At 33.1% G+C, this 26,030-nt stretch overlaps 1 protein-coding gene across 1 annotated transcript in view; it reads right to left on the reverse strand.

Moving 5' to 3' along the window:
• Nucleotides 1-26,030, reverse strand: part of LOC120571147 (oxysterol-binding protein-related protein 10) — a 106,356-nt gene that overhangs the window by 6,623 nt on the left and 73,703 nt on the right. The window contains 4 exon segments of the mRNA XM_039819873.1: nucleotides 16,493-16,679; nucleotides 19,877-19,941; nucleotides 19,943-20,370; nucleotides 20,523-20,672. Of these exon segments, the coding sequence (XP_039675807.1) occupies nucleotides 16,493-16,679; nucleotides 19,877-19,941; nucleotides 19,943-20,370; nucleotides 20,523-20,672 (830 nt within the window).

Raw genomic sequence — 26,030 nt, forward strand, 5'->3', positions numbered from 1 at the left:
ATAGTATTTTGAAAAAAGTCATAAAAAGGACATAGTATAGCATGTTGGAAAAGAAGTCATAGTATTGTATGTCAAAAAAGGCATAAAAAAGTCACAGTGTACTATATCAAAAAAGTCATACCATGTTGAAGAGTTGAACCCTCAAACTCCACTTCATCCTCAGCAGCTCACGCGCTATTTACAAAGCACACAATACTATTTTGTTGCCGTTCTATTTATTGTTTACATTATTGAAGACAAAAAAAGTCAAAGCGGTATGTCGAAAGAGAATCATAAAAAGTTATGGTATAGTATGTGCGGAAAAAAGTCATAGTATAGTATGTCAAAAAAGTCATAAAAAGCCCTAGCTAGCGATGTCAAAAATAATCATTAAAAAGTGATAGTATAGTATGTAATAAAAAGCCATAGCATAGTATGTCAAAAAGTCATAGTATTTTATGTAAAAAAAGTCAAAAATTTGTAATATACGTATCGCACATAAAAAGTCATATGTATGTCAAAAAAGTCAACGCGTAGTATTTCGTCATAAAAAATCATAAAATTGTAGGTCGAAGAAAGTAATTAAAAAATCTTAGTATGGTATGTCGAAAAAAAGTCATAGTATAGTATGTCGAAAAAATTTGAAGCGTAGTATGACAGAAAGAATTATAAAAAAAGTCATAGTATATTATGTCGAAAAAAGTCATAGTATAGTATGTTGAAAAAAAGTCACAAAAACATTCATAGTATTGTATGTCGAAAAAAGTCATATTATGTTGAAGAGTTGAAACCTTAACCTCCAATCTTCACTTTATCCTCAGCAGCTTATCTCACTGAGCTATTTGTGAAGCTCACAATGCATTGTTCCGGCGTTCTATTTATTGTTTACATTACTGAAGACAAAAAAGTCAAAGTGTAGTATGTCGAAAAGAATCATGAAAAAGTTATGGTATAGTATGTGGAAAAGAAGTCATAGTATGGTAAGTCAAAAAAAAGTCATAGCATAGTATGTCGAAAATAATCATGAAAAAGTCACAGTATAGTATGTCGAAAAGAAGTCATAAAAAAATCATAAAATTGTATGTCGAAAAAAGTAATTAAAAAAATCTTTGTATGGTATGTCGAAAAAAACTCATAGAATAGTATGTCGAACAAATTCAAAGCATAGTATGTCAGGAAGAATCATAAAAAAATTCATAGTATTATATAAAAAAAAAAGTCATAAAAAAGTCATAGTATAGCATGTCGAAAAAAAGTCAGAGTATAGTATGTGAAAAAGTCATGGTATGTTCAAGAGCTAAACCCTCCCTCCAATCTTCACACTATCTGCAGCAGGCATTCTATTTATTGTTTAAATTACTGAAGAAAAAAAACGTTTGAAAATAAGCCATGGTATAGTATGTCATTAAAAGTCTTAGATAATATGTCGAAAAAACTCAGACAAAAGTCACAGTGTAGTATGTCAAAAAAGTCATGAAACGTTGAACCCTTACTCTCCAATCTTCACTTAATCCTCAGCAGTTTATATAAAATTTCATAGTATTATATATCGAAAAAGGGCATAAAAAAGTCACAGTGTAGTATGTCAAAAAAGTCATATTATGTTGAAGAGTTGAAACCTCAAACTCCAATCTTCACTTTATCCTCAGCAGCTTATCTCACTGAGCTATTAGTAAAGCTCACAATTCAATGTTTCGGCGTTCTATTTAATGTTTACATTACTGAAGACAAAAAAGTCAAAGCGTAGTATGTCGAAAAGAATCATGAAAAAGTCATAGTGTAGCACGTCAAAAAAAAGTCATAAAAAAGTCATAGCATAGTATGTCGAAAATAAGTTATAAAAAATCTTGAAATTGTAGGTCGTAAAATTTTAAAAAGTCAGTGTAGTATTCAGCAAAGAATCATAAAAAACGTCATAGTATTGTATACACGAAAAAAGGGCATAAAAAGTCACAGTGTAGTATGTCAAAAAGTAAGTAATATTATGTTGAAGAGTTGAACCCTTAACCTCCAATCTTCACTTTATCCTCAGCAGCTTAGCTCACTGAGCTATTTGTGAAGCTCACAATGCTTTGTTTTGGCATTCTAATTATTGTTATTTACATGAAAGACAAAAAGTCAAAGAGTATGTCGAAAAGAATCATGAAAAAGTCATAGCATAGCATGTCGAAAAAAAAGTCATAAAAAAGTCATAGTATAGCATGCGCGAAAAAAGTCATAAAAAAGTCATAGCATAGTATGTCGAAAATAATCATTAAAAAGTCACAGTATAGTATATCAAAAAGAAGTAATAAAAAACTCATAGTATAGTATGTTGAAAAAATTCAAAGCGTGAGTATGTCAGAAAGAATCATAAAAAGTCATAGTATATAATGTATGAAAAAAAGTCATAGTATAGCATGTCGAAAAAAAAGGTCATAGCAAGTATGCGAAAAAATTCAAAGCGTGTATATGTCTGAAAGAATCATAAAAAGTCATAGTATATTATGTTGAAAAAAGGGCATAAAAAAAAGTCATAAAAAGTCATAGTATAGCATGTCGAAAAAAAGTCATACCATAGTATGTCGAAAAAGTCAGAGTATAGTATGTGAAAAAGTCATGGTATGTTAAAGAACTGAACCCTCAACCTCAATCTTCACACCGTTATCACACTGAGCTATTTGTGAAGCCCCAAGAATACAAACTTTTGTATATATTATATATATATATATATATATATATATATATATTTATTTCTATTGTTTTACATTATTGAAGACAAAAAAAAGTCATAACATAGTATGCCGAAAAGAATCATGAAAAAGTCACAGTATAGTATGTCGAAAGAATTTATAAAAAATCATGAAATTGTATGGGGTCGGGAAAAAGTATTTAAAAGTCAGTATAGTATGTCAGAAAGAATCATAAAAAAAGTCATACTATAGCATGTCGAAAAATGTCATGTTAAAGAGCTGAACCCTCAACCTCCAATCTTCACACTATCTGCAGCAGGTTATCACAACGAGCTATTTGTGAAGACCAGAATACAACCTTTCGGCATTCTATTTATTGTTTAAATTACTGAAGACAAAAAACATTTGAAAATAAGTCATGGTATAGTATGTCATTAAAAGTCTTAGTATAATATGTCGAAAAAACTCAGACAAAAGTCACAGTGTAGTATGTCAAAAAAGTCATGATACGTTGAACCCTTACTCTCCAATCTTCACTTAATCCTCAGCAGTTTATATAAAATTTCATAGTATTGTATATCGAAAAAGGGCATAAAAAAGTCACAGTGTAGTATGTCAAAAAAGTCATATTATGTTGAAGAGTTGAAACCTCAAACTCCAATCTTCACTTTATCCTCAGCAGCTTATCTCACTGAGCTATTAGTAAAGCTCACAATGCTTTGTTTTGGCATTCTATTTATTGTTTACATTATTGAAGACAAAAAAAGTCAAAGCGTAGTATGTCGAAAAGAATCATGAAAAAGTCATAGTATAGTATGTCGGAAAAAAAGTCATTGTACAGTTTGTCAAAAAAAGTCATAGCATAGCATGTCGAAAAAAAGTCATAAAAAAGTCATAGTATAGCATGTCGAAAAAAAGTCATAAAAAAGTCATAGCATAGTATGTCGAAAATAATCATTAAAAAGTCACAGTATAGTATATCGAAAAGAAGTAATAAAAAACTCATAGTATAGTATGTTGAAAAAATTCAAAGCGTAGTATGTCAGAAAGAATCATAAAAAAGTCATAGTATATTATGTTGAAAAAAGTCATAAAAAAGTCATAGTATAGCATGTCGAAAAAAAGTCATACCATAGTATGTCGAAAAAGTCAGAGTATAGTATGTGAAAAAGTCATGGTATGTTAAAGAACTGAACCCTCAACCTCCAATCTTCACACGTTATCACACTGAGCTATTTGTGAAGCCCGCAATACAAACTTTTGGCATTCTATTTATTATATATATATATATATATATATATATATATATATAAATATATATAAAAAAAAAGTTTTATTTATTGTATACAAAATAAAAAAAAGTCATAAGTAGTACAAAGTAAATATAGTAAAAAAAAATAAAATTTAATGGTATTGTAGTTAAAAAACGTCATCAATATGTTGAGTTGAACCACAACTCCAACTTCACTTTATCCTCAGCATATTATCTCAACGTGCTATTATCAACACGTTTTGGCATTCTATTTAATGTTTACATTACTGAAGACAAAAAAAAAAAATTAAAACTCATAGTATAGTATGTTTGAAAAAAGTCAAAGCGGAGTGTATGTCAAAAAGAATCATGAAAAAGTCATTATGTAGTATGTAATAAAAATCATAGTATAGTATGTCAAAAAGTAATACAAAATTCATAGTATAGTATGTCGGAAAAAAAAGTCATAAAAAGTCATATATAGTATGTCAAAAAAGTCAAAGTGTTGTATGTCGAAAAAATAATCATGAAAAAGTCATAGTACAGTATGTCAAATAGAAGTCATTAAAAATCATAGAATTGTATGTCGAAAAAAGTCATTAAAAAGTCCGTATAGTATAGTATGTCAAAAAAAGTCAAAGCGTAGTATATCAAAAAGAATCATGAAAAGTGATAGTATAGTATGTAATAAAAAGCCATAGCATAGTATGTCAAAAATCATGAAAAATTCATAGTATTTTATGTAAAAAAAGTCAAAACATTCGTAATATAACGTTACATAAAAAAGTCATAATATAGTATGTCAAAAAGTCAAAGCGTAGTGCGGCGAAAAAGAATCATTAAAAAGTCATAGCATAGTATGTCAAAAAAGTCACAGTAGTATATATTTCGAAAAGAAGTCATAAAAAATCAAATTGTATGTCGAAAAAGTAATTTAAAAATCTTAGTATGGTATGTCAAAAAAAAACTCTTAGTATAGTATGTCGAAAAAATTAAAAGGGTAGTATGTCAGAAAGAATCATTAAAAAGTCATAGTATAGTATGTCGAAAAAACCTCCAAAAAAACATTCATAGTATTGTAAGTCGAAAAAGTCAGACAAAAGTCACAGTGTAGTATGTCAAAAAGTCATGCAACGTTGAACCCTTAACCCCCAATCTTCACTTAATCCTCAGCAGTTTAAAAAAGTCAAAGCGTAGTATGTCGAAAAGAACCATGAAAATGTCATAGTATAGTATGTCGGAAAAATTCATAGTATAGTATGTCGAAAAAGTCATAAAAAAGTCATAGAATAGTATGTCGAAAAAAAAGTCATAAAAAAATCATAGAATAGTATTTTGAAAAAAAGTCATAAAAAGGTCATAGTATATGCATGTTGGAAAAGAAGTCATAGTATTGTATGTCAAAAAAGGGCATAAAAAGTCACAGTGCAGTATATCAAAAAAGTCATACCATGTTGAAGAGTTGAACCCTCAAACTCCACTTCATCCTCAGCCGCTCACTGAGCTATTTACAAAGCACACAATACATTGTTTTGCCGCGTTCTATTTATTGTTTACATTATTGAAGACAAAAAAATCAAAGCAGAAGCGTCGAAAAGTATGCAAAAAGAATTATAAAAAGTTATGGTATAGTATGTCGGAAAAAAGTCATAGTATAGTATGTCAAAAAAGTCATAAAAAGTCATAGCATAGTATGTCAAAAAAATAATCATTAAAAAGGTATAGTATAGTATGTAATAAAAAGCCATAGCATAGTATGTCAAAAAGTCATAGTATTTTATGTAAAAAAGTCAAAAATTTGTAATATACGTATGCAATACAAAAAAGTCATATGTATGTCAAAAAGTCAACGCTCGTAGTATTTCGTAACAAAAATCATAAAATTGTAGTAGGTCGAAGAAAGTAATTAAAAAATCTTAGTATGGTATGTCGAAAAAAGTCATAGTATAGTATGTCGAAAAAATTTGAAGCGAGGTATGACAGAAAGAATTATAAAAAAAGTCATAGTATATTATGTCGAAATAAATACAAAAGAAAAAAGTCATAGTATAGTTGTTGAAAAAAAGTCACAAAACATTCATAGTATTGTATGTCGAAAAAAAGTCATATTATGTTGAAGAGTTGAAACCTTAACCCCAATCTTCACTTTATCCTCAGCAGCTTATCTCACTGAGCTATTTGTGAAGCTCACAATGCATTTGTTCTGTTTCTTGTTTATTTTTACATTACTGAAGACAAAAAGGCAAAGTGAATAGTATGTCGAAAAAGAATCATGAAAAAGTTATGGTATAGTATGTGGAAAAGAAGTCATAGTATGGTAAGTCAAAAAAAGTCATAGCATAGTATGTCGAAAATAATCATGAAAAAGTCACAGTATAGTATGTCCAAAAAGAAGTCATAAAAAAACCATAAAATTGTATGTCGAAAAAAGTAATTAAAAAATCTTTGTGCGGTATGTCGAAAAAAACTCATAGAATAGTATGTCGAACAAATTCAAAGCATAGTATGTCAGGAAGAATCATAAAAAATTCATAGTATTATATAAAAAAAAGTCATAAAAAGTCATAGTATAGCATGTCGAAAAAAATTCAGAGTATAGTATGTGAAAAAGTCATGGTATGTTCAAGAGCTAAACCCTCCCTCCAATCTTCACACTATCTGCAGCAGGCATTCTATTTATTGTTTAAATTACTGAAGAAAAAAAACGTTTGAAAATAAGCCATGGTATAGTATGTCATTAAAAGTCTTAGATAATATGTCGAAAAAACTCAGACAAAAGTCACAGTGTAGTATGTCAAAAAAGTCATGAAACGTTGAACCCTTACTCTCCAATCTTCACTTAATCCTCAGCAGTTTATATAAAATTTCATAGTATTATATATCGAAAAAGGGGCATAAAAAGTCACAGTGTAGTATGTCAAAAAGTCATATTATGTTGAAGAGTTGAAACCTCAAACTCCAATCTTCACTTTATCCTCAGCAGCTTATCTCACTGAGCTATTAGTAAAGCTCACAATTCAATGTTTCGGCGTTCTATTTAATGTTTACATTACTGAAGACAAAAAAGTCAAAGCGTAGTATGTCGAAAAGAATCATGAAAAAGTCATAGTGTAGCACGTCAAAAAAAAGTCATAAAAAAGTCATAGCATAGTATGTCGAAAATAAGTTATAAAAAATCTTGAAATTGTAGGTCGAAAAAAGTATTTAAAAAGTCAGTATAGTATGTCAGAAAGAATCATAAAAAACGTCATAGTATTGTATATCGAAAAAGGGCATAAAAAAGTCACAGTGTAGTATGTCAAAAAAGTAATATTATGTTGAAGAGTTGAACCCTTAACCTCCAATCTTCACTTTATCCTCAGCAGCTTAGCTCACTGAGCTATTTGTGAAGCTCACAATGCTTTGTTTTGGCATTCTAATTATTGTTTACATTATTGAAGACAAAAAAAGTCAAAGCGTAGTATGTCGAAAAGAATCATGAAAAAGTCATAGCATAGCATGTCGAAAAAAAGTCATAAAAAAGTCATAGTATAGCATGTCGAAAAAAAGTCATAAAAAAGTCATAGCATAGTATGTCGAAAATAATCATTAAAAAGTCACAGTATAGTATATCAAAAAGAAGTAATAAAAAACTCATAGTATAGTATGTTGAAAAAATTCAAAGCGTAGTATGTCAGAAAGAATCATAAAAAAGTCATAGTATATTATGTTGAAAAAAGTCATAGTATAGCATGTCGAAAAAAAGTCATAGCATAGTATGTCGAAAAAATTCAAAGCGTAGTATGTCTGAAAGAATCATAAAAAAGTCATAGTATATTATGTTGAAAAAAGGGCATAAAAAAAAAGTCATAAAAAAGTCATAGTATAGCATGTCGAAAAAAAAGTCATACCATAGTATGTCGAAAAAGTCAGAGTATAGTATGTGAAAAAGTCATGGTATGTTAAAGAACTGAACCCTCAACCTCCAATCTTCACACGTTATCACACTGAGCTATTTGTGAAGCCCGCAATACAAACTTTTGGCATTCTATTTATTATATATATATATATATATATATATATATATATATATATATATATATATATATATATATATATATATATATGTTCTATTTATTGTTTACATTATTGAAGACAAAAAAAAAAGTCATAACATAGTATGTCGAAAAGAATCATGAAAAAGTCACAGTATAGTATGTCGAAAAGAATTTATAAAAAATCATGAAATTGTATGTCGAAAAAAGTATTTAAAAAGTCAGTATAGTATGTCAGAAAGAATCATAAAAAAGTCATACTATAGCATGTCGAAAAAATGTCATGTTAAAGAGCTGAACCCTCAACCTCCAATCTTCACACTATCTGCAGCAGGTTATCACAACGAGCTATTTGTGAAGACCAGAATACAACCTTTCGGCATTCTATTTATTGTTTAAATTACTGAAGACAAAAAACATTTGAAAATAAGTCATGGTATAGTATGTCATTAAAAGTCTTAGTATAATATGTCGAAAAAACTCAGACAAAAGTCACAGTGTAGTATGTCAAAAAAGTCATGATATCGTTGACTTACCCTTACAATCTTCACTTAATCCTCAGCAGTTTATATAAAATTTCATAGTATTGTATATCGAAAAAGGGCATAAAAAAGTCACAGTGTAGTATGTCAAAAAAGTCATATTATGTTGAAGAGTTGAAACCTCAAACTCCAATCTTCACTTTATCCTCAGCAGCTTATCTCACTGAGCTATTAGTAAAGCTCCCAATGCTTTGTTTTGGCATTCTATTTATTGTTTACATTATTGAAGACAAAAAAAGTCAAAGCGTAGTATGTCGAAAAGAATCATGAAAAAGTCATAGTATAGTATGTCGGAAAAAAAGTCATTGTACAGTTTGTCAAAAAAAGTCATAGCATAGCATGTCGAAAAAAAGTCATAAAAAAGTCATAGTATAGCATGTCGAAAAAAGTCATAAAAAAGTCATAGCATAGTATGTCGAAAATAATCATTAAAAAGTCACAGTATAGTATATCGAAAAGAAGTAATAAAAAAACTCATAGTATAGTATGTTGAAAAAATTCAAAGCGTAGTATGTCAGAAAGAATCATAAAAAAGTCATAGTATATTATGTTGAAAAAAGTCATAAAAAAGTCATAGTATAGCATGTCGAAAAAAAGTCATACCATAGTATGTCGAAAAAAGTCAGAGTATAGTATGTGAAAAAGTCATGGTATGTTAAAGAACTGAACCCTCAACCTCCAATCTTCACACCGTATCACACTGAGCTATTTGTGAAGCCCCGAATACAAACTTTTGCCATTCTATTTATTACATATATATATATATATATATATATATATATATATATATATATATGTTCTATTTATTGTTTACATTATTGAAGACAAAAAAAAAGTCATAGAAAAGTCATAGTATAGTATGTCAAAAAGAAGTCATAAAAAAGTTATAGTATATCGAAAAAAAAAAGTATTGTAGGTAAAAAAACGTCACTGTATAGTACGTCAAATAAGTCATCATATGTTGAGTTGAACCCTCAACCTCCAATCTTCACTTTATCCTCAGCAGATTATCTCACTGAGCTATTTATGAACACTGTTTTGGCATTCTATTTAATGTTTACATTACTGAAAAAAAAAAAAAAAAAAAAAATTAAAACTCATAGTATAGTATGTTGAAAAAAGTCAAAGCGTAGTATGTCAAAAAGAATCATGAAAAAGTCATAGTATGGTATGTAATAAAAAGTCATAGTATAGTATGTCAAAAAAAGTAATACAAAATTCATAGTATAGTATGTCGGAAAAAAGGTCATAAAAAAGTCATAATATAGTATGTCAAAAAAGTCAAAGTGTAGTATGCCGAAAAAATAATCATGAAAAAGTCATAGTACAGTATGTCAAATAGAAGTCATAAAAAATCATAGAATTGTATGTCGAAAAAAGTCATTAAAAAGTCATAGTATAGTATGTCAAAAAAAGTCAAAGCGTAGTATATCAAAAAGAATCATGAAAAAGTGATAGTATAGTATGTAATAAAAAGCCATAGCATAGTATGTCAAAAAAGTCATGAAAAATTCATAGTATTTTATGTAAAAAAGTCAAAACATTCGTAATATACGTACGTACATAAAAAAGTCATAATATAGTATGTCAAAAAAGTCAAAGCGTAGTATGCCGAAAAAAGAATCATTAAAAAGTCATAGCATAGTATGTCAAAAAAGTCACAGTATAGTATTTCGAAAAGAAGTCATAAAAAATCATAAAATTGTATGTCGAAAAAAGTAATTTAAAAATCTTAGTATGGTATGTCAAAAAAAACTCTTAGTATAGTATGTCGAAAAAATTAAAAGGGTAGTATGTCAGAAAGAATCATAAAAAAGTCATAGTATAGTATGTCGAAAAAAGTCACAAAAACATTCATAGTATTGTAAGTCGAAAAAAGTCAGACAAAAGTCACAGTGTAGTATGTCAAAAAAGTCATGATACGTTGAACCCTTAACCTCCAATCTTCACTTAATCCTCAGCAGTTTAAAAAAAGTCAAAGCGTAGTATGTCGAAAAGAATCATGAAAATGTCATAGTATAGTATGTCGGAAAAATTCATAGTATAGTATGTCGAAAAAAGTCATAAAAAAGTCATAGAATAGTATGTCGAAAAAAAGTCATAAAAAAAATCATAGAATAGTATTTTGAAAAAAGTCATAAAAAGGTCATAGTATAGCATGTTGGAAAAGAAGTCATAGTATTGTATGTCAAAAAAAGGCATAAAAAAGTCACAGTGCAGTATATCAAAAAAGTCATACCATGTTGAAGAGTTGAACCCTCAAACTCCACTTCATCCTCAGCAGCTCACTGAGCTATTTACAAAGCACACAATACATTGTTTTGGCGTTCTATTTATTGTTTACATTATTGAAGACAAAAAAAGTCAAAGCGTAGTATGTCGAAAAGAATCATAAAAAAGTTATGGTATAGTATGTCGGAAAAAAAGTCATAGTATAGTATGTCAAAAAAAGTCATAAAAAAGTCATAGCATAGTATGTCAAAAATAATCATTAAAAAGTGATAGTATAGTATGTAATAAAAAGCCATAGCATAGTATGTCAAAAAAGTCATAGTATTTTATGTAAAAAAGTCAAAAAATTTGTAATATACGTACGTACATAAAAAAGTCATATGTATGTCAAAAAAGTCAACGCGTAGTATTTCGTCATAAAAAATCATAAAATTGTAGGTCGAAGAAAGTAATTAAAAAATCTTAGTATGGTATGTCGAAAAAAAGTCATAGTATAGTATGTCGAAAAAATTTGAAGCGTAGTATGACAGAAAGAATTATAAAAAAAGTCATAGTATATTATGTCGAAAAAAGTCATAGTATAGTATGTTGAAAAAAAGTCACAAAAACATTCATAGTATTGTATGTCGAAAAAAGTCATAAAAAGTCACAGTGTAGTATGTCAAAAAAGTCATATTATGTTGAAGAGTTGAAACCTTAACCTCCAATCTTCACTTTATCCTCAGCAGCTTATCTCACTGAGCTATTTGTGAAGCTCACAATGCATTGTTCCGGCGTTCTATTTATTGTTTACATTATTGAAGACAAAAAGTCAAAGTGTAGTATGTCGAAAAGAATCATGAAAAAGTTATGGTATAGTATGTGGAAAAGAAGTCATAGTATGGTAAGTCAAAAAAAAGTCATAGCATAGTATGTCGAAAATAATCATGAAAAAGTCACAGTATAGTATGTCAAAAAGAAGTCATAAAAAAATCATAAAATTGTATGTCGAAAAAAGTAATTAAAAAAATCTTAGTATGGTATGTCGAAAAAAACTCATAGAATAGTATGTCGAACAAATTCAAAGCATAGTATGTCAGAAAGAATCATAAAAAAATTCATAGTATTATATAAAAAAAAAAGTCATAAAAAAGTCATAGTATAGCATGTCGAAAAAAAGTCCCGAGTATAGTATGTGAAAAAGTCATGGTATGTTCAAGAGCTAAACCCTCCCTCCAATCTTCACACTATCTGCAGCAGGTTATCACACCGAGCTTTTTGTGAAGCCCGCAATACAATCTTTCGGCATTCTATTTATTGTTTAAATTACTGAAGAAAAAAAACGTTTGAAAATAAGCCATGGTATAGTATGTCATTAAAAGTCTTAGATAATATGTTGAAAAAAGTCACAGTGTAGTATGTCAAAACAGTCATGACATGTTGAAGAGTTGAACCCCAAACCTCCAATCATCACTTTATCCTCAGCAGCTTATCTCACTGAGCTATTAGTGAAGCTCACAATTCAATGTTTCGGCGTTCTATTTATTGTTTACATTACTGAAGACAAAAAAGTCAAAGCGTAGTATGTCAAAAAGAATCATGAAAAAGTCATAGTGTAGCACGTCGAAAAAAAGTCATAAAAAAGTCATAGCATAGTATGTCGAAAATAAGTTATAAAAAATCTTGAAATTGTAGGTCGAAAAAAGTATTTAAAAAGTCAGTATAGTATGTCAGAAAGAATCATAAAAAACGTCATAGTATTGTATATCGAAAAAGGGCATAAAAAAGTCACAGTGTAGTATGTCAAAAAAGTCATATTATGTTGAAGAGTTGAACCCTTAACCTCCAATCTTCACTTTATCCTCAGCAGCTTAGCTCACTGAGCTATTTGTGAAGCTCCCAATGCTTTGTTTTGGCATTCTATTTATTGTTTACATTATTGAAGACAAAAAAAGTCAAAGCGTAGTATGTCGAAAAGAATCATGAAAAAGTCATAGTATAGTATGTCGGAAAAAAAGTCATTGTACAGTTTGTCAAAAAAAGTCATAGAAAAGTCATAGTATAGTATGTCAAAAAGAAGTCATAAAAAAGTTATAGTATATCGAAAAAAAAAGTATTGTAGGTAAAAAAACGTCACTGTATAGTACGTCAAATAAGTCATCATATGTTGAGTTGAACCATCAACCTCCAATCTTCACTTTATCCTCAGCAGATTATCTCACTGAGCTATTTATGAAGCAACACTGTTTTGGCATTCTATTTAATGTTTACATTACTGAAGACAAAAAAATAAAAAAATTAAAACTCATAGTATAGTATGTTGAAAAAAGTCAAAGCGTAGTATGTCAAAAAGAATCATGAAAAAGTCATAGTATGGTATGTAATAAAAAGTCATAGTATAGTATGTCAAAAAAAGTAATACAAAATTCATAGTATAGTATTTCGGAAAAAAGGTCATAAAAAAGTCATAATATAGTATGTCAAAAAAGTCAAAGTGTAGTATGCCGAAAAAATAATCATGAAAAAGTCATAGTACAGTATGTCAAATAGAAGTCATAAAAAATCATAGAATTGTATGTCGAAAAAAGTCATTAAAAAGTCATAGTATAGTATGTCAAAAAAAGCCAAAGCGTAGTATATCAAAAAGAATCATGAAAAAGTGATAGTATAGTATGTAATAAAAAGCCATAGCATAGTATGTCAAAAAAGTCATGAAAAATTCATAGTATTTTATGTAAAAAAGTCAAAACATTCGTAATATACGTACGTACATAAAAAAGTCATAATATAGTATGTCAAAAAAGTCAAAGCGTAGTATGCCGAAAAAAGAATCATTAAAAAGTCATAGCATAGTATGTCAAAAAAGTCACAGTATAGTATTTCGAAAAGAAGTCATAAAAAATCATAAAATTGTATGTCGAAAAAAGTAATTTAAAAATCTTAGTATGGTATGTCAAAAAAAACTCTTAGTATAGTATGTCGAAAAAATTAAAAGCGTAGTATGTCAGAAAGAATCATAAAAAAGTCATAGTATAGTATGTCGAAAAAAGTCACAAAAACATTCATAGTATTGTAAGTCGAAAAAAGTCAGACAAAAGTCACAGTGTAGTATGTCAAAAAAGTCATGATACGTTGAACCCTTAACCTCCAATCTTCACTTAATCCTCAGCAGTTTAAAAAAAGTCAAAGCGTAGTATGTCGAAAAGAATCATGAAAATGTCATAGTATAGTATGTCGGAAAAATTCATAGTATAGTATGTCGAAAAAAGTCATAAAAAGGTCATAGTATAGCATGTTGGAAAAGAAGTCATAGTATTGTATGTCAAAAAAAGGCATAAAAAAGTCACAGTGCAGTATATCAAAAAAGTCATACCATGTTGAAGAGTTGAACCCTCAAACTCCACTTCATCCTCAGCAGCTCACTGAGCTATTTACAAAGCACACAATACATTGTTTTGGCGTTCTATTTATTGTTTACATTATTGAAGACAAAAAAAGTCAAAGCGTAGTATGTCGAAAAGAATCATAAAAAAGTTATGGTATAGTATGTCGAAAAAATTTAAAGCGTAGTATGACAGAAAGAATTATAAAAAAAGTCATAGTATATTATGTCGAAAAAAGTCATAGTATAGTATGTTGAAAAAAAGTCACAAAAACATTCATAGTATTGTATGTCGAAAAAAGTCATAAAAAGTCACAGTGTAGTATGTCAAAAAAGTCATATTATGTTGAAGAGTTGAAACCTTAACCTCCAATCTTCACTTTATCCTCAGCAGCTTATCTCACTGAGCTGTTTGTGAAGCTCACAATGCATTGTTCCGGCGTTCTATTTATTGTTTACATTACTGAAGACAAAAAAAGTCAAAGCATAGTATGTCGAAAAGAATCATGAAAAAGTCATGGTATAGTATGTCAGAAAAAAAGTCATTGTACAGTTTGTCAAAAAAAGTCATAGAAAAGTCATAGTATAGTATGTCAAAAAAGTCATAGTGTAGCACACGTGTCAAACTCAAGGCCCGCGGGACAAATCCGGACCCTTGCAGATTTAGATCCGGCCCGTATATATCATTTGGGTTCACAATACATTTTGGCCCACCTAGTTGTGCGCCAAACCAAAAACACAGGAAAGTGTTTTTTAAAATGCAATTACCTGACATTCAAAGCAGAATTTGGCAGATTTGCCGACTCTGAGACTCAGAAATTCTCCCAGAAGCAGAGAGAGAGTTTTCATATTCAGGCTGAGAAACAGGTTGTTGTTAAAAAAAAAAAAAAGAATCTTTGTTTTGCTTGATTTGCTAAATTCTATGATGGCTAAGGAACTCTTTTGATGACTTTTGTAGGGTTTCATGTCAACAAAAAGCGTACAAAAATGTCAGAAAAAGCAACAAATTTACAAAAAGGTGACAAATGTCTGAGAAAGCCACAAAATAGTCTGAACAAAAACAAATAATTGATAAATAAGTGATTGTCTTTTTCCAGTGTGACCCTTAGTGAAAATGAGTTTGACACCCCTGGTGTAGCATGTCGAAAAAAAGTCATAAAAAAGTCATAATATAGTATGTTGAAAATAATCATGAAAAAGTCACAGTATAGTATGTCGAAAAGAAGTAATAAAAAAGTCATAGTATAGTATGTCGAAAAAATTCAAAGCGTAGTATGTCAGAAAGAATTATAAAAAAGTCATTGTATAGTATGTCGAAAAAAGTCAGAGTATAGTATGTGAAAAAGTCACTGAACTCTCAACCTCCAATCTTCACACTATCTGCAGCAGGTTATCACAACGAGCTATTTGTTAAGCCCAGAATACAATCTTTCGGCATTCTATGTATTGTTTAAATTATTGAAGACAAAAAAAAGTCAAAGTGTAGTATGTCTAAAAGAATCATGAAAAAGTCATAGTATAGTATGTCGAAAAAAAAAATCATAGTATAGTATGACAAAAAAAGTAAAAGCGTAGTATGTCAAAAAGAATCTTGAAAATGTCATAATATAGTATGTCATAAAAAGTCATAGTATAGGATGTCGGAAAAAAACAGTCATAGTATAGTATGTCGAAAAAAGTCATAAAAATAATAGAATAGTATTTCGAAAAATGTCATAAAAGTATATGTCAAAAAAGGCATAAAAAAGTCACAGTATAGTATGTCATAAAACATCATAGTATAGTATGTCATCAACATTCTAAGTATAATATGTCATAAAAATGACATAAAAAAGTCATAGTACAGTATGTCATAAAAAGTCATGAAACAAGTCATAGTATAGTCAAGTCAGGAAGTCTGCACTGCTGTCCTTTAAGCGTTTTTAACAATGCAGATTGAGGAATATGTTAATGGATTAGAGAATATTTGTGACTATGTGTATGTTATGGTACTGGTATGTGTATGTTGTTTGTGATATGATATAATTTAAAACAATAAAATCATTGAAAATATTTTCTGTGTTTTATCTTGTATTATAAAGTGAAACAACATGAGATACATCTCTCATATGTATGTGTTGTTATTGTAGGGAAAAAAAAGTCAAATATGAAGAATAATAAACAGAATTTGTAATTTGCAAAAACTACTGAAAAATCAATTGGGGAAAAAAAGGATTTACAGGTATCGATATATAATAAGCGAACAATAGCATTGTGAAAATCATTGTGTGGAGCACAAAGCCACCGTCTTACCAGAGTATTTTCTAAATCAATAAAAAATAAAGGAGAAGACGAATCAGCATGCCATGTTTGCTGTCAAAGTGATACGCTGTGTATAAAGGCAGGCAGAGAGAACAAAAGAGATGCTCAGAATCACTCACCTGTGGACCTTCCCTCCATAGAAAGGCTTGGTGTGAAAAGTAACGGTGGCAGAGTAGCCGCTCTTGACACAGTTGATCGAGACTTTGCCCCCCAGCTCCACCCAGGGCACGGTAAGGATTGAGCGGGCGTAGGCACAGGGCAACGTGAAGACGTACTCCTCGTCGTGCTCCAGCAGACAAAGGACCCCTGAGAGGAGAAAGAGGAAGAAAAGTGAGAGGTGTTGAAGTGGACCCCCGGATGCATGGTGGGAACACAAATGCACAGAAACGGATGATGTTAGTAAAATATATTTTCTGAGTGTGTAAAACAGTGAGAGGAAACTAATCACGCAAATATAGTTTGTTAACAATTGGAGGACATTTTTTAAAAGGTATGTCGAGCCAGCTGATAAGCCTGCCTCTCTTTGTATAAATGTATAATCAAATGTTGGTGTAATAAACACTAATTTAATCTATGTGGCTGGTATGTGGATGTTTTCTCCAAGCCATTGCCATCAGTGATGTCTATTGTGCACTCGTAAAGCAGGAAGCAGGAAGTGTGGAGAAGTGCTCTTGTATACAGTTAATATAACATAGGAATTAAATTGTTCTCAACAGTCTCTGAATCGCCCATTACTGCTGCAATCCTAATTTATGTTGTGATTAAACAAAGTTAAGCACAGTTTGCAGGTTTCATGTCCTGTGTGAATAGGCATTAACAACAGTTAATTATTTAACCTGATTGGAGGCATTTATTTTCTATTGCATATTGAAAAATACTCACACAACAGACACCCAATGTGGAGAACATTATAAAAATAAGTTAATATCTCCTTTAGGCAGTTTGTATCTCTTGGGTCCATAAGAGAGGCTATTATACTCAACGCTCATGATCGACATCATCAGCGTCATTCAGTCTCTAAGTGGATTTATTCTGTCCTAAACAACACCTCACATGTCCATGATTAGCTTTCTGTTATATATTTCTGTTGTATCATAACCACGTGTTTACAAGAGCTCACTTGTGCGTCTGTGTTTCACTGCAAAATGCCTACAAGGAGTACATTTCATGTGGCACCACTGTGGTCAAATCATGACATGACGAAGGTTGACATAGTGAGAGAAGAACCTATGGCAACAATGGCCTCTAGGCATTACGTGGTTCTGAATAGGCTCGTTTGATTACCAATCATTATTGAAAAGGTCTACTGTATGTATAATAAATGGTAGATCAGTCATGGACGGAGTATTCAGATCATTGATTATTAGTGAAAAGCTGCAATCCCATAATGTAAAAGTACTCCTACAAGTAAACGTCCTGCATTCATAATTCTACTTCAGTAAAAGTGCAGTTTTATAAGTAAAATGTCATTTAAATATCAAAAGTAGTAATTATGAATGTTAAATTATGTAGCTCGCAAAGTCCTGAAAGATAATATTTTTTATCTAAACAAATAACACATTTTCAGGACTTTAGGAACGCTATCTCACATACCAGTAAATTACTTTATTGGATTCTATTCATTATTGATGTGTTAAAATGTAAGCAGAATTTTAATGTAGCTTGTTGAGGGAGAGCTGATTTGAAACATTTATAAACAATCTCTGCATATCAATGTCCCACCGTTACAGGTATGAATTACTTTGTTTGTAACTAAGTTTGATTGACATCTCTCTCATTCTCCTGTTAGTTTTGTTGTTCCAGAATCATTTGATCATTGTTATACACTAACATGGAGTTTTATATCCCAGCATAGGTTTGCACAACTCCAACCTGAGTAGGTCTGATCCACAATAACTGAAAACCTGAACTGAAAAAGTGCACAGCAGCCTGTCATAGTTAAACATCCATCCTTACAGCACCAGAGGCAAACCTGAGCAACACACTCATCACAACGTCAAACAGGTCAAATCAAAATCCAGCTGGTCAATCTGGCTGCATCAGCTACTGTACCTCTGTTCCTTTTCTGTTTCTGACTCACTGCCAATCAGTGAAGTCTGAGCCATTCATAAAAATGCATTATCAACTGCTATCTGAAAAGCAGCCATTGCAAAAATGACACCCATCAATCAATACTTCCTGGGGTGAGGGTCACCATGTTCTCTGATAGGCAGCATAAGCCTCCGCACATGGTGATGAACTGCTGTGTCATAACCTGCCGACAGGTGGTCAGAGGTACAGCAAAGCCTGAGAAAGTCTGACTGAATCAGTTCATGTATCCAGATTCATTCGATTGGGCTCAAGGACTTCCCGTGTCTCCGCTCAGGGTGACTCCTCCCCATCAGTCTACTGTACGTGGTGTAATGGTGCTGACAGAGAGGACTGGCTTATTGATTGCCATGGGAGAGGTCTCATTCATACAGGACAGGACGCTCTGACGGCAGTATTTTTAACAAATACAAAAGCAATACAGACATAAACTGCTTTCACAGTAATCACAACTAAAAAGGCAACCACACAAATGACTTGTGTCAAGTTGAACACCTTTTATATAGTGTTCAACTGCTGCTGTCACTAAGCCTGTACGTTATATACAGTCTGTTTTAATTAAACGTCCGTCCGTACTTTGTTTCTTTAATTTCATTTAACTTTTAACAGAACATTGCTGTAAAAGAGCATGAATGCTCAGCTGACCTACCCTGCATGAATAAAAGTAAAAGAAAAAATAAACAAATACAATTTATGTCTTATTAGTTTCTGCTATTTACTGTATTCATAAGGCAGCATCTGTTTCCATTTTGTCCACCTTCTCTAGATTATAATGCCAATACAGCCAATATGTTTTACAGATGACTGCACTTTGTGTCAAGACAACTTGAAACAGTACAGAGAAAGACTTTAAATTGTCAGCGATTATTAGAAAGTCAGTTTTAAAGCACCTGGATGATGGCATTTTCAATCAATGTTTTTGTTTTTAATTATTTATTATTTCATGCGACTTTATACTTCTACTCCACTGCATTTCAGAGGCAAATATTGTACTTTTTACTACACTGATTATTATAATTACCAATTACTTTTTTTTATTAAATTCAACTACCCAACAGTATATAAAGTATCCAAAATTAGCTGCACCTGAACCACCTGCAATATAAATTGTATATATTAATGCATCAGTGATAGTAATCCACTAATTTACATGTATAAAAGAGTATAACACTCTGAAAGGGGGCATATTACATGAGTACTTCTACATTTTGTATTTAAAAGTACATTTTGCTACTTTGTACTTTTACCTACTACATTTACTCAAGAAAAGAGTCTCAGTGTGACAATTTCCGTTCCCTGCTTATTTTGTCTGTTTTGTATTTATTATCATAATGTCGTTTGACCAGGTTTGATTGCTTTCTGTGACAAAAAACTTTGCATATCTACAGTATTTTATGAGTTGTAAATTAGCTCACCTTCTCCCACCATGGACACTCCTATAGACATTCCCATGAACTTGCTCTTGGTCCATACGTGGACGGCACATACTCTTCTCCCGGCACTCACAGTAAAACCCAGAAACTGGTGGATGATGGGACACCTGCTCGGCCACAAATCGTACTCTGTAGCAGCCTGCCGATGAATCCTCGGCCTGCAGCGTGTTGTTGGGGCCCCTGCTCGGCTCCCAAGAGGACCCCTGGTTCGATCTGACCAAAGGTTTGACTTTGTCCCGAGGCACTTCCCAGGAACAGTGGAAGGTCTCCCCTAGCACAGGGTTGTAGGGCTTCTTGGCCACAGCACCTTTCCGCCCCTCATGGAAAGCGGTCAGGTAGTACTCGACAAAACGGACTATTCGGTCCTCGGCTGTGGCGCCAGCTGTGATTGACAGGAACATGTCAGGGTGGGCCATGAAGTTGGCGTACATCTCCAGTAGTGATCGCTTTTCCAAAATGAAGGTAGGCAACACCACCTATGAAACATAAAGGAAAGGAGAGGATTTGTTTAGGGAAAAGGCTCAGAAAACAATAATTACCTCACAAATCTCACACTAAAAACATCCAATTCATGACAAACAAACCTTATATTTTCATGAGTCTGTAAAGCCTCTTTTTGTAGCCTTACCCGTGTGAGGTCCATGCCGAGTTTGAGCTGGGAGAGCAGGTGGAGAATGATGCTCCGCTGGTCGTCCAGGACACCCAGGTCCTCCTCTTCGTTATCCTCCATATCTGTCACCTCTTCAGTGGGGCTGATGTCTTCCAGCCCTTGGTGGTGCTATGAAAACAAAAAGAAAACAGAAAATGTAATTCATCAGTGAGACTGTGTCCCCCACTAATGTGTTCTTATAGTAGTCTGTATCCACGACGTTCCACTTCCGGGATTGCTCCGTTGCCGACGGAAATTCCATCGAATTTCACTTATTTAGGCTGGATATCCGTTACCTTGGGCTTTCTTTGTGTTGACATTTTAAACTCCGGTGGATTTATGAGGACTATGGTTAACTGCTCTTCAGATCTCTGCAGGGTAAATCCAGACAGCTAGCTAGACTATCTGTCCAATCTGTGTTTTCTGTTGCATGACTAAAACAACCTTTGAACGTACACAAGTTCCTTCCCAAGTCTATTTTGCAGAGGCGCTGTTGCTCTGTACGGCGCTTAGCGCCGGCCAAAATGATTGTGATTGGTTTAAAGAAAATGCCAATAACTAGAGCACGTTTTTCTCCCATCCTGGCTGTGTGGACCTGTCAGACCCTCTGCAGCAGCACTGTGGAGGAAGGTCTGGCAATGTGAGACTATTCTTATAGTAATACTAATAGTTTTTGTGGATTACGATATATCAGACTTTGACTACACAGATGATACTTGTGTAGGATTAATTCATTCATTGTTGGTTTTGGTCTTTTTATGGGATATGTCAACAGTGAGAAAAATAGAATATTGCCAGCCTTCTTCTTTTACAAGAGAGGAAATAATCCTATTTACTTTTTTGCATTCTGAAATGATGGATATTTATACAGCTTCTGGTCCCTAAAAAGATTCTTATTTCTAAGAAGTGAATGTCACTCCTTACTGGCAACTCAAGACATACGTAACCTGTGACAAGGAGTAAAAAGGTAGGGAACCACTAATTAACTGATAAAAAATATTTTTCTATTTTATCTGTTACACCTGTCACTTGGAAAGGCCAAGAGGAGGAAGATGCAGCCATTTCCTAACATCAACATTCAACTGACAATACCAACCATAAGGTCACTCAACTCAATCAGAGGCCAGCACGGGACCTTTTACAGAAGCAACCTATAAATACCAAAGGACATAACCTCTTTTACTTTTCAATGAAGCCCATTCATACTCCATTCAGCCATGTCACATGCCTTTCAAGCCACTTTCAGCGTTTCATATGGCAATAGGAGCACTACATTTCTTTGAGTAGCCTGAGTGCCTCTTGTTTGCTTCTAACAGCCTCAGCACAAACTTACACAATGCCTTCATGGTGTATGCATTGGTCAAAGAGGACATACGTTATGTCCTTTGTTTGTGTTGCAGCATTCAACTAGAAACGGATCCAGTTGAGGTTAAAGAAGAGCTGATGCCTTTGATATCTCCTGCAGTAACTTGGGGCAGGAAGGAAGATAAAAAAAACAAAAACACAAGAGGCTGATGTATAATGCAGAAGGTGCTCTAAAGTCTGTGGGCAATAACAACTCGTTGTACCACCCCTCCCCCCGCTGCTCTTTATCCTCCATTTCCATCTGTGTCTCTATGCAATTATTACATTCAATGTATATGTGTCAGGTTTCCAAATTGTAGACAGCTCATTTTAGTGAAGCTGCTGCAGCAAAATGAGGGAACCGAAACTCCTGGCTGCCTGATTGCTTGAAGTGCACTGAATGAAAAGAGATTTCCAGGAGTGCCTGCCTGTCACCTGAATATTTCATTTCAAAAGCTCGACACACACACACACACACACACACACACACACACACACACACACACACACACACACACACACACACACACACGCGAGCGCATGAGGGAGCATGCTTGAACACACAAGTACAGGACTCCCTGGAGCTGGTTGGTGCAGAGTGATATATATAGAAGAGTGAAAGCAGGGAAAAGAGAGGAGGTAGGGGGAGGTGTGTTATGATTCCAGTGGTTCTAACTAATTAAAGAGGCTTCAACAGAAAATTACTGCTGAAGAGGTCAGAGCATCTCAGCGGAAACCCTCAAGTGGATTTATCGGTGGACTTAGTGGTTGTCATTAGCTAAGACTTTTTAATGCAGTTTAACTTGTCCAGAAGTTAATACTGTGTCTTATGTAATAAATAAGTACAGTGAGTGTTTGGATTTATGGTTTAACAGTATGAGGAGGAGAACAGAGTGTACAAAACAAAAAGGTTTTGCTACTTATGTTGGTTATTACAACATGACATATTTTGTCATCTGAACATGCAATTTCAACCATCATATCACGTTATATATTAGTATATATATATTATATACCACCCTCTGTTTTGCCTGCAGAATGCTAGCACAGGACGCTAGCACTCAGTTTAACTTTGGAAGACTGCTAGTACTATGAAAAGTTACATGAATATGAACATGTAATATAGAAAAAACTTGTTGAGCCATTGTGGTGATTTTCAAAATAAAAGTCTTGTCATAAAAGTAGGACAAGTACATTGCACAGGGGTGTCCACAACTGTTTAAAAATGTAGGTTTTAAAGGGTTAGCTAATAGCTAAACCTTTTAAATGAGGCATCCTTTATAAAGAGTTTATATGTTGCAACTACAATAATAGCTTTAATAACAATAAATACATTTTTTAAAGCTTTATATATCAGTTATAAGCTATTTGTTAGAACAACCTTTAAATTGGACAGTTTGACTGCTCACTTGAACCAAAGTCAATTTATTAACAACTTATTATAATTACTATGTACAGTCCTTAAGTAAATGTACTTAGTTGCATTGCATTTATAAGTGCATTATTACCAAATAGAAACAGCCAGAGACATTTTTTACAGCCTGCCATCCCAAAATAAGTTATTATTAACAGCTTATAATGTTATTAATAACGCAATTAATAACATCTCTCTATAAAGGGTGCCTTATTAAAAATGTGTACCATTAATTCAATAATCTTAGCCAGACATCCTATCCATGAGAGTGGGAATAAGCTTGGTATTTCACCTTTTTTCAATTCAAAACCCATTTAAAAAAACTTTTGAGGATGCTGTACGTGTAAATGTTTACCAACAGAACGGGCCCTGTTGGCCCGTCTGCTCCATAATTTATGAAGTCAACAAAGACACTCAGTATTGGAGGAAAACGATGCTTCCCATTTTCAGATCAGTGATGTTTACCGCTAAATTGCACCCAGTGAACGCTGGATAACCCCTTAGGCTGCAACTACACTATTCACCCTATATCCAAAACAGATGTAAAGACCAACAGTACACCATGCACAAATACCAACGTCCGCTTGGAAACACTCACGCTACATTGCTGTGTAGCTACAGGCTTGACCTGCATAAAACTGGACCTCATCGCCAAAAAGGTAAAAAGTAAGATGGCCTCAGATGAACACACGCAACAGTAAAAATCCAACAAATGGAGAGAAGTTAAAGTTTCTGGCTCCACAAACAGGATAGAAACCAAAATCCAATAAAAGAGGGGTACTCTCAATGGAAAACCTGTCAAAAAACTGTATCTTTTGAAGAGTTTAAAGCTCTGAAAGGCACCACAAACAAAAAGAAACGCTCTTCTTCCTCTACTGAATTTGCTGACTGAGTGAGCAGCCTTCTTTCAGGAGTCCTGGGTCTTGTTAGAGAGATGTACAATGTGGCTGAGTTGAGGTGGTGAGCTGCTGTGCGTGACTTGCAGAGAGTCTCTGCCCACCACCCACTCTGAAAAACAAGGAGGAGGGGAAAAAAAGCTCAGGAAAAAAAGCTCAGGAAAAGTCCCTGACGTTACCTCTCTGCATCCTCCCATCATCCCTCTGCTGTATTTGCCTACATCTCATTCCATTTTTACATCCTCCGCTTTCCTCCCTCCTCTGACATGGCTTCACTGCCTTTATCCCTACTTCTACACCTCCACTTTTCCTCCACCTTTCCTGCCTGTGATAGGAGTATGTATATCAGCTTGCAGTAGTCACCTCTTTTTCAAGTCATGGGCGGCTGTCTTACGCTCCACACTTTTTTTGCAATCCCTCTCTCCTCTATCTCACACTCTCCCTCCATTCTTCGTCTCTCTGTAACCGTCTTCTTCTCTGAATCAGTGCCAGTCTGACAGTTCCTTTCAACTGACTCCAATCTTATGTTTGATTCCTTCTTCCTCTCTCTTCCTCTGCCCTCGCACTGTCATCTCTGTCATTGTTTCTTCCATTAATTCACCCTCCCTTCCTTCATCTCCTCATTCATGCCATCTGCTATTCTGTTTCATCATCATCTTTCTCCTAACTGTTTCCTTATCCCCCCCCCACCCCTCCTCCTTCCTGTTCTCCTTTTTTCTCTTACTTAAATACTTCTCAGTTGCTTTTTCTTTTCTGTCTACCTCTCTTTATATCTTTCTCTCTCTGGCAAGTCATCAGGGGAGAGTGTGGGTGTCTACAGAAGGCTTAGATAGGGCAAGTCTGCTCAGGCTCCCACTTCAAAGACTCATTTTCCTTCTTGGTTTGAACAGGCCAAACTTTGAGGACTTGTCCTTCATCACCTGCCGTCCTCTTCATCCTATATCATCACCACTTACATCTTTACTCTTTTGTTTTTGTCAAAACAGCATCTGAGAAGCGGGGGAATAGTGTGATTGTATGAGACTCAACTCCTGAACCTTTTGCTATGAAATCATTATGTTCTCTCGTCTGAAATGTCCTCTTTCTAAATCTACCTTTGAAAGGGTGTATGTTAGAGTGGATTTCTCCTCCTTTGGGCACAGTTGAAAGAAAGACAGTACAGTTTTGTTGTGCAAATTAAATTATCTGTCTCCACCCAGAGAAAAGTAGATTTAATTTATGTGTTTTGTTTCACACCATTCTCAGTAAACCCTCAGCCAGCCATGTCTAAGCAAGTAACACTAACAATCATTTCAAAATGACTTAAAAACACACCTCCTGCCCAATAGTTTGACATTTAGTCAAACAATCACTAAACGTCCAACCACTGCCCGTGTGCTTTATATTTATCCTTTATTAAAATAAGAATCCCTGCCTGGAGGAGCAAGATATTTAATAAATTGATGGGTTCACAAGTAACATTAATGTGTGTGTGTGTGTGTGTGTGTGTGTGTGTGTGTGTGTGTGTGTGTGTGTGTGTGTGTGTGTGTGTGTGTGTGTGTGTGTGTGTGTGTGTGTGTGTGTGTGTGTGTGTTTTTAAGCTCAGCTTCCTCTGTTAAATGTCAGGTGGGTTTTGAATGTCAACTTTCGGGGAGCTATTGAAAAGTCTCTAAGGGCGTTGAGCATTTATCTCAAAGCTACTGTACAGGTTATTTCTAACTTGCATCGGCCATTTATATGTATTTAAAGTATACAAATACTAATAAGACCTATAGCAATTTTACACTGGTTAGCAGCTTTAAAGACATTTAAATGGTCGCAGATGTCTGGACAGACTGCACTGCATTTACTGCT

The sequence above is a fragment of the Perca fluviatilis genome, chromosome 13, assembly GCF_010015445.1.
Source record: "Perca fluviatilis chromosome 13, GENO_Pfluv_1.0, whole genome shotgun sequence".
NCBI lineage: Eukaryota > Metazoa > Chordata > Actinopteri > Perciformes > Percidae > Perca > Perca fluviatilis.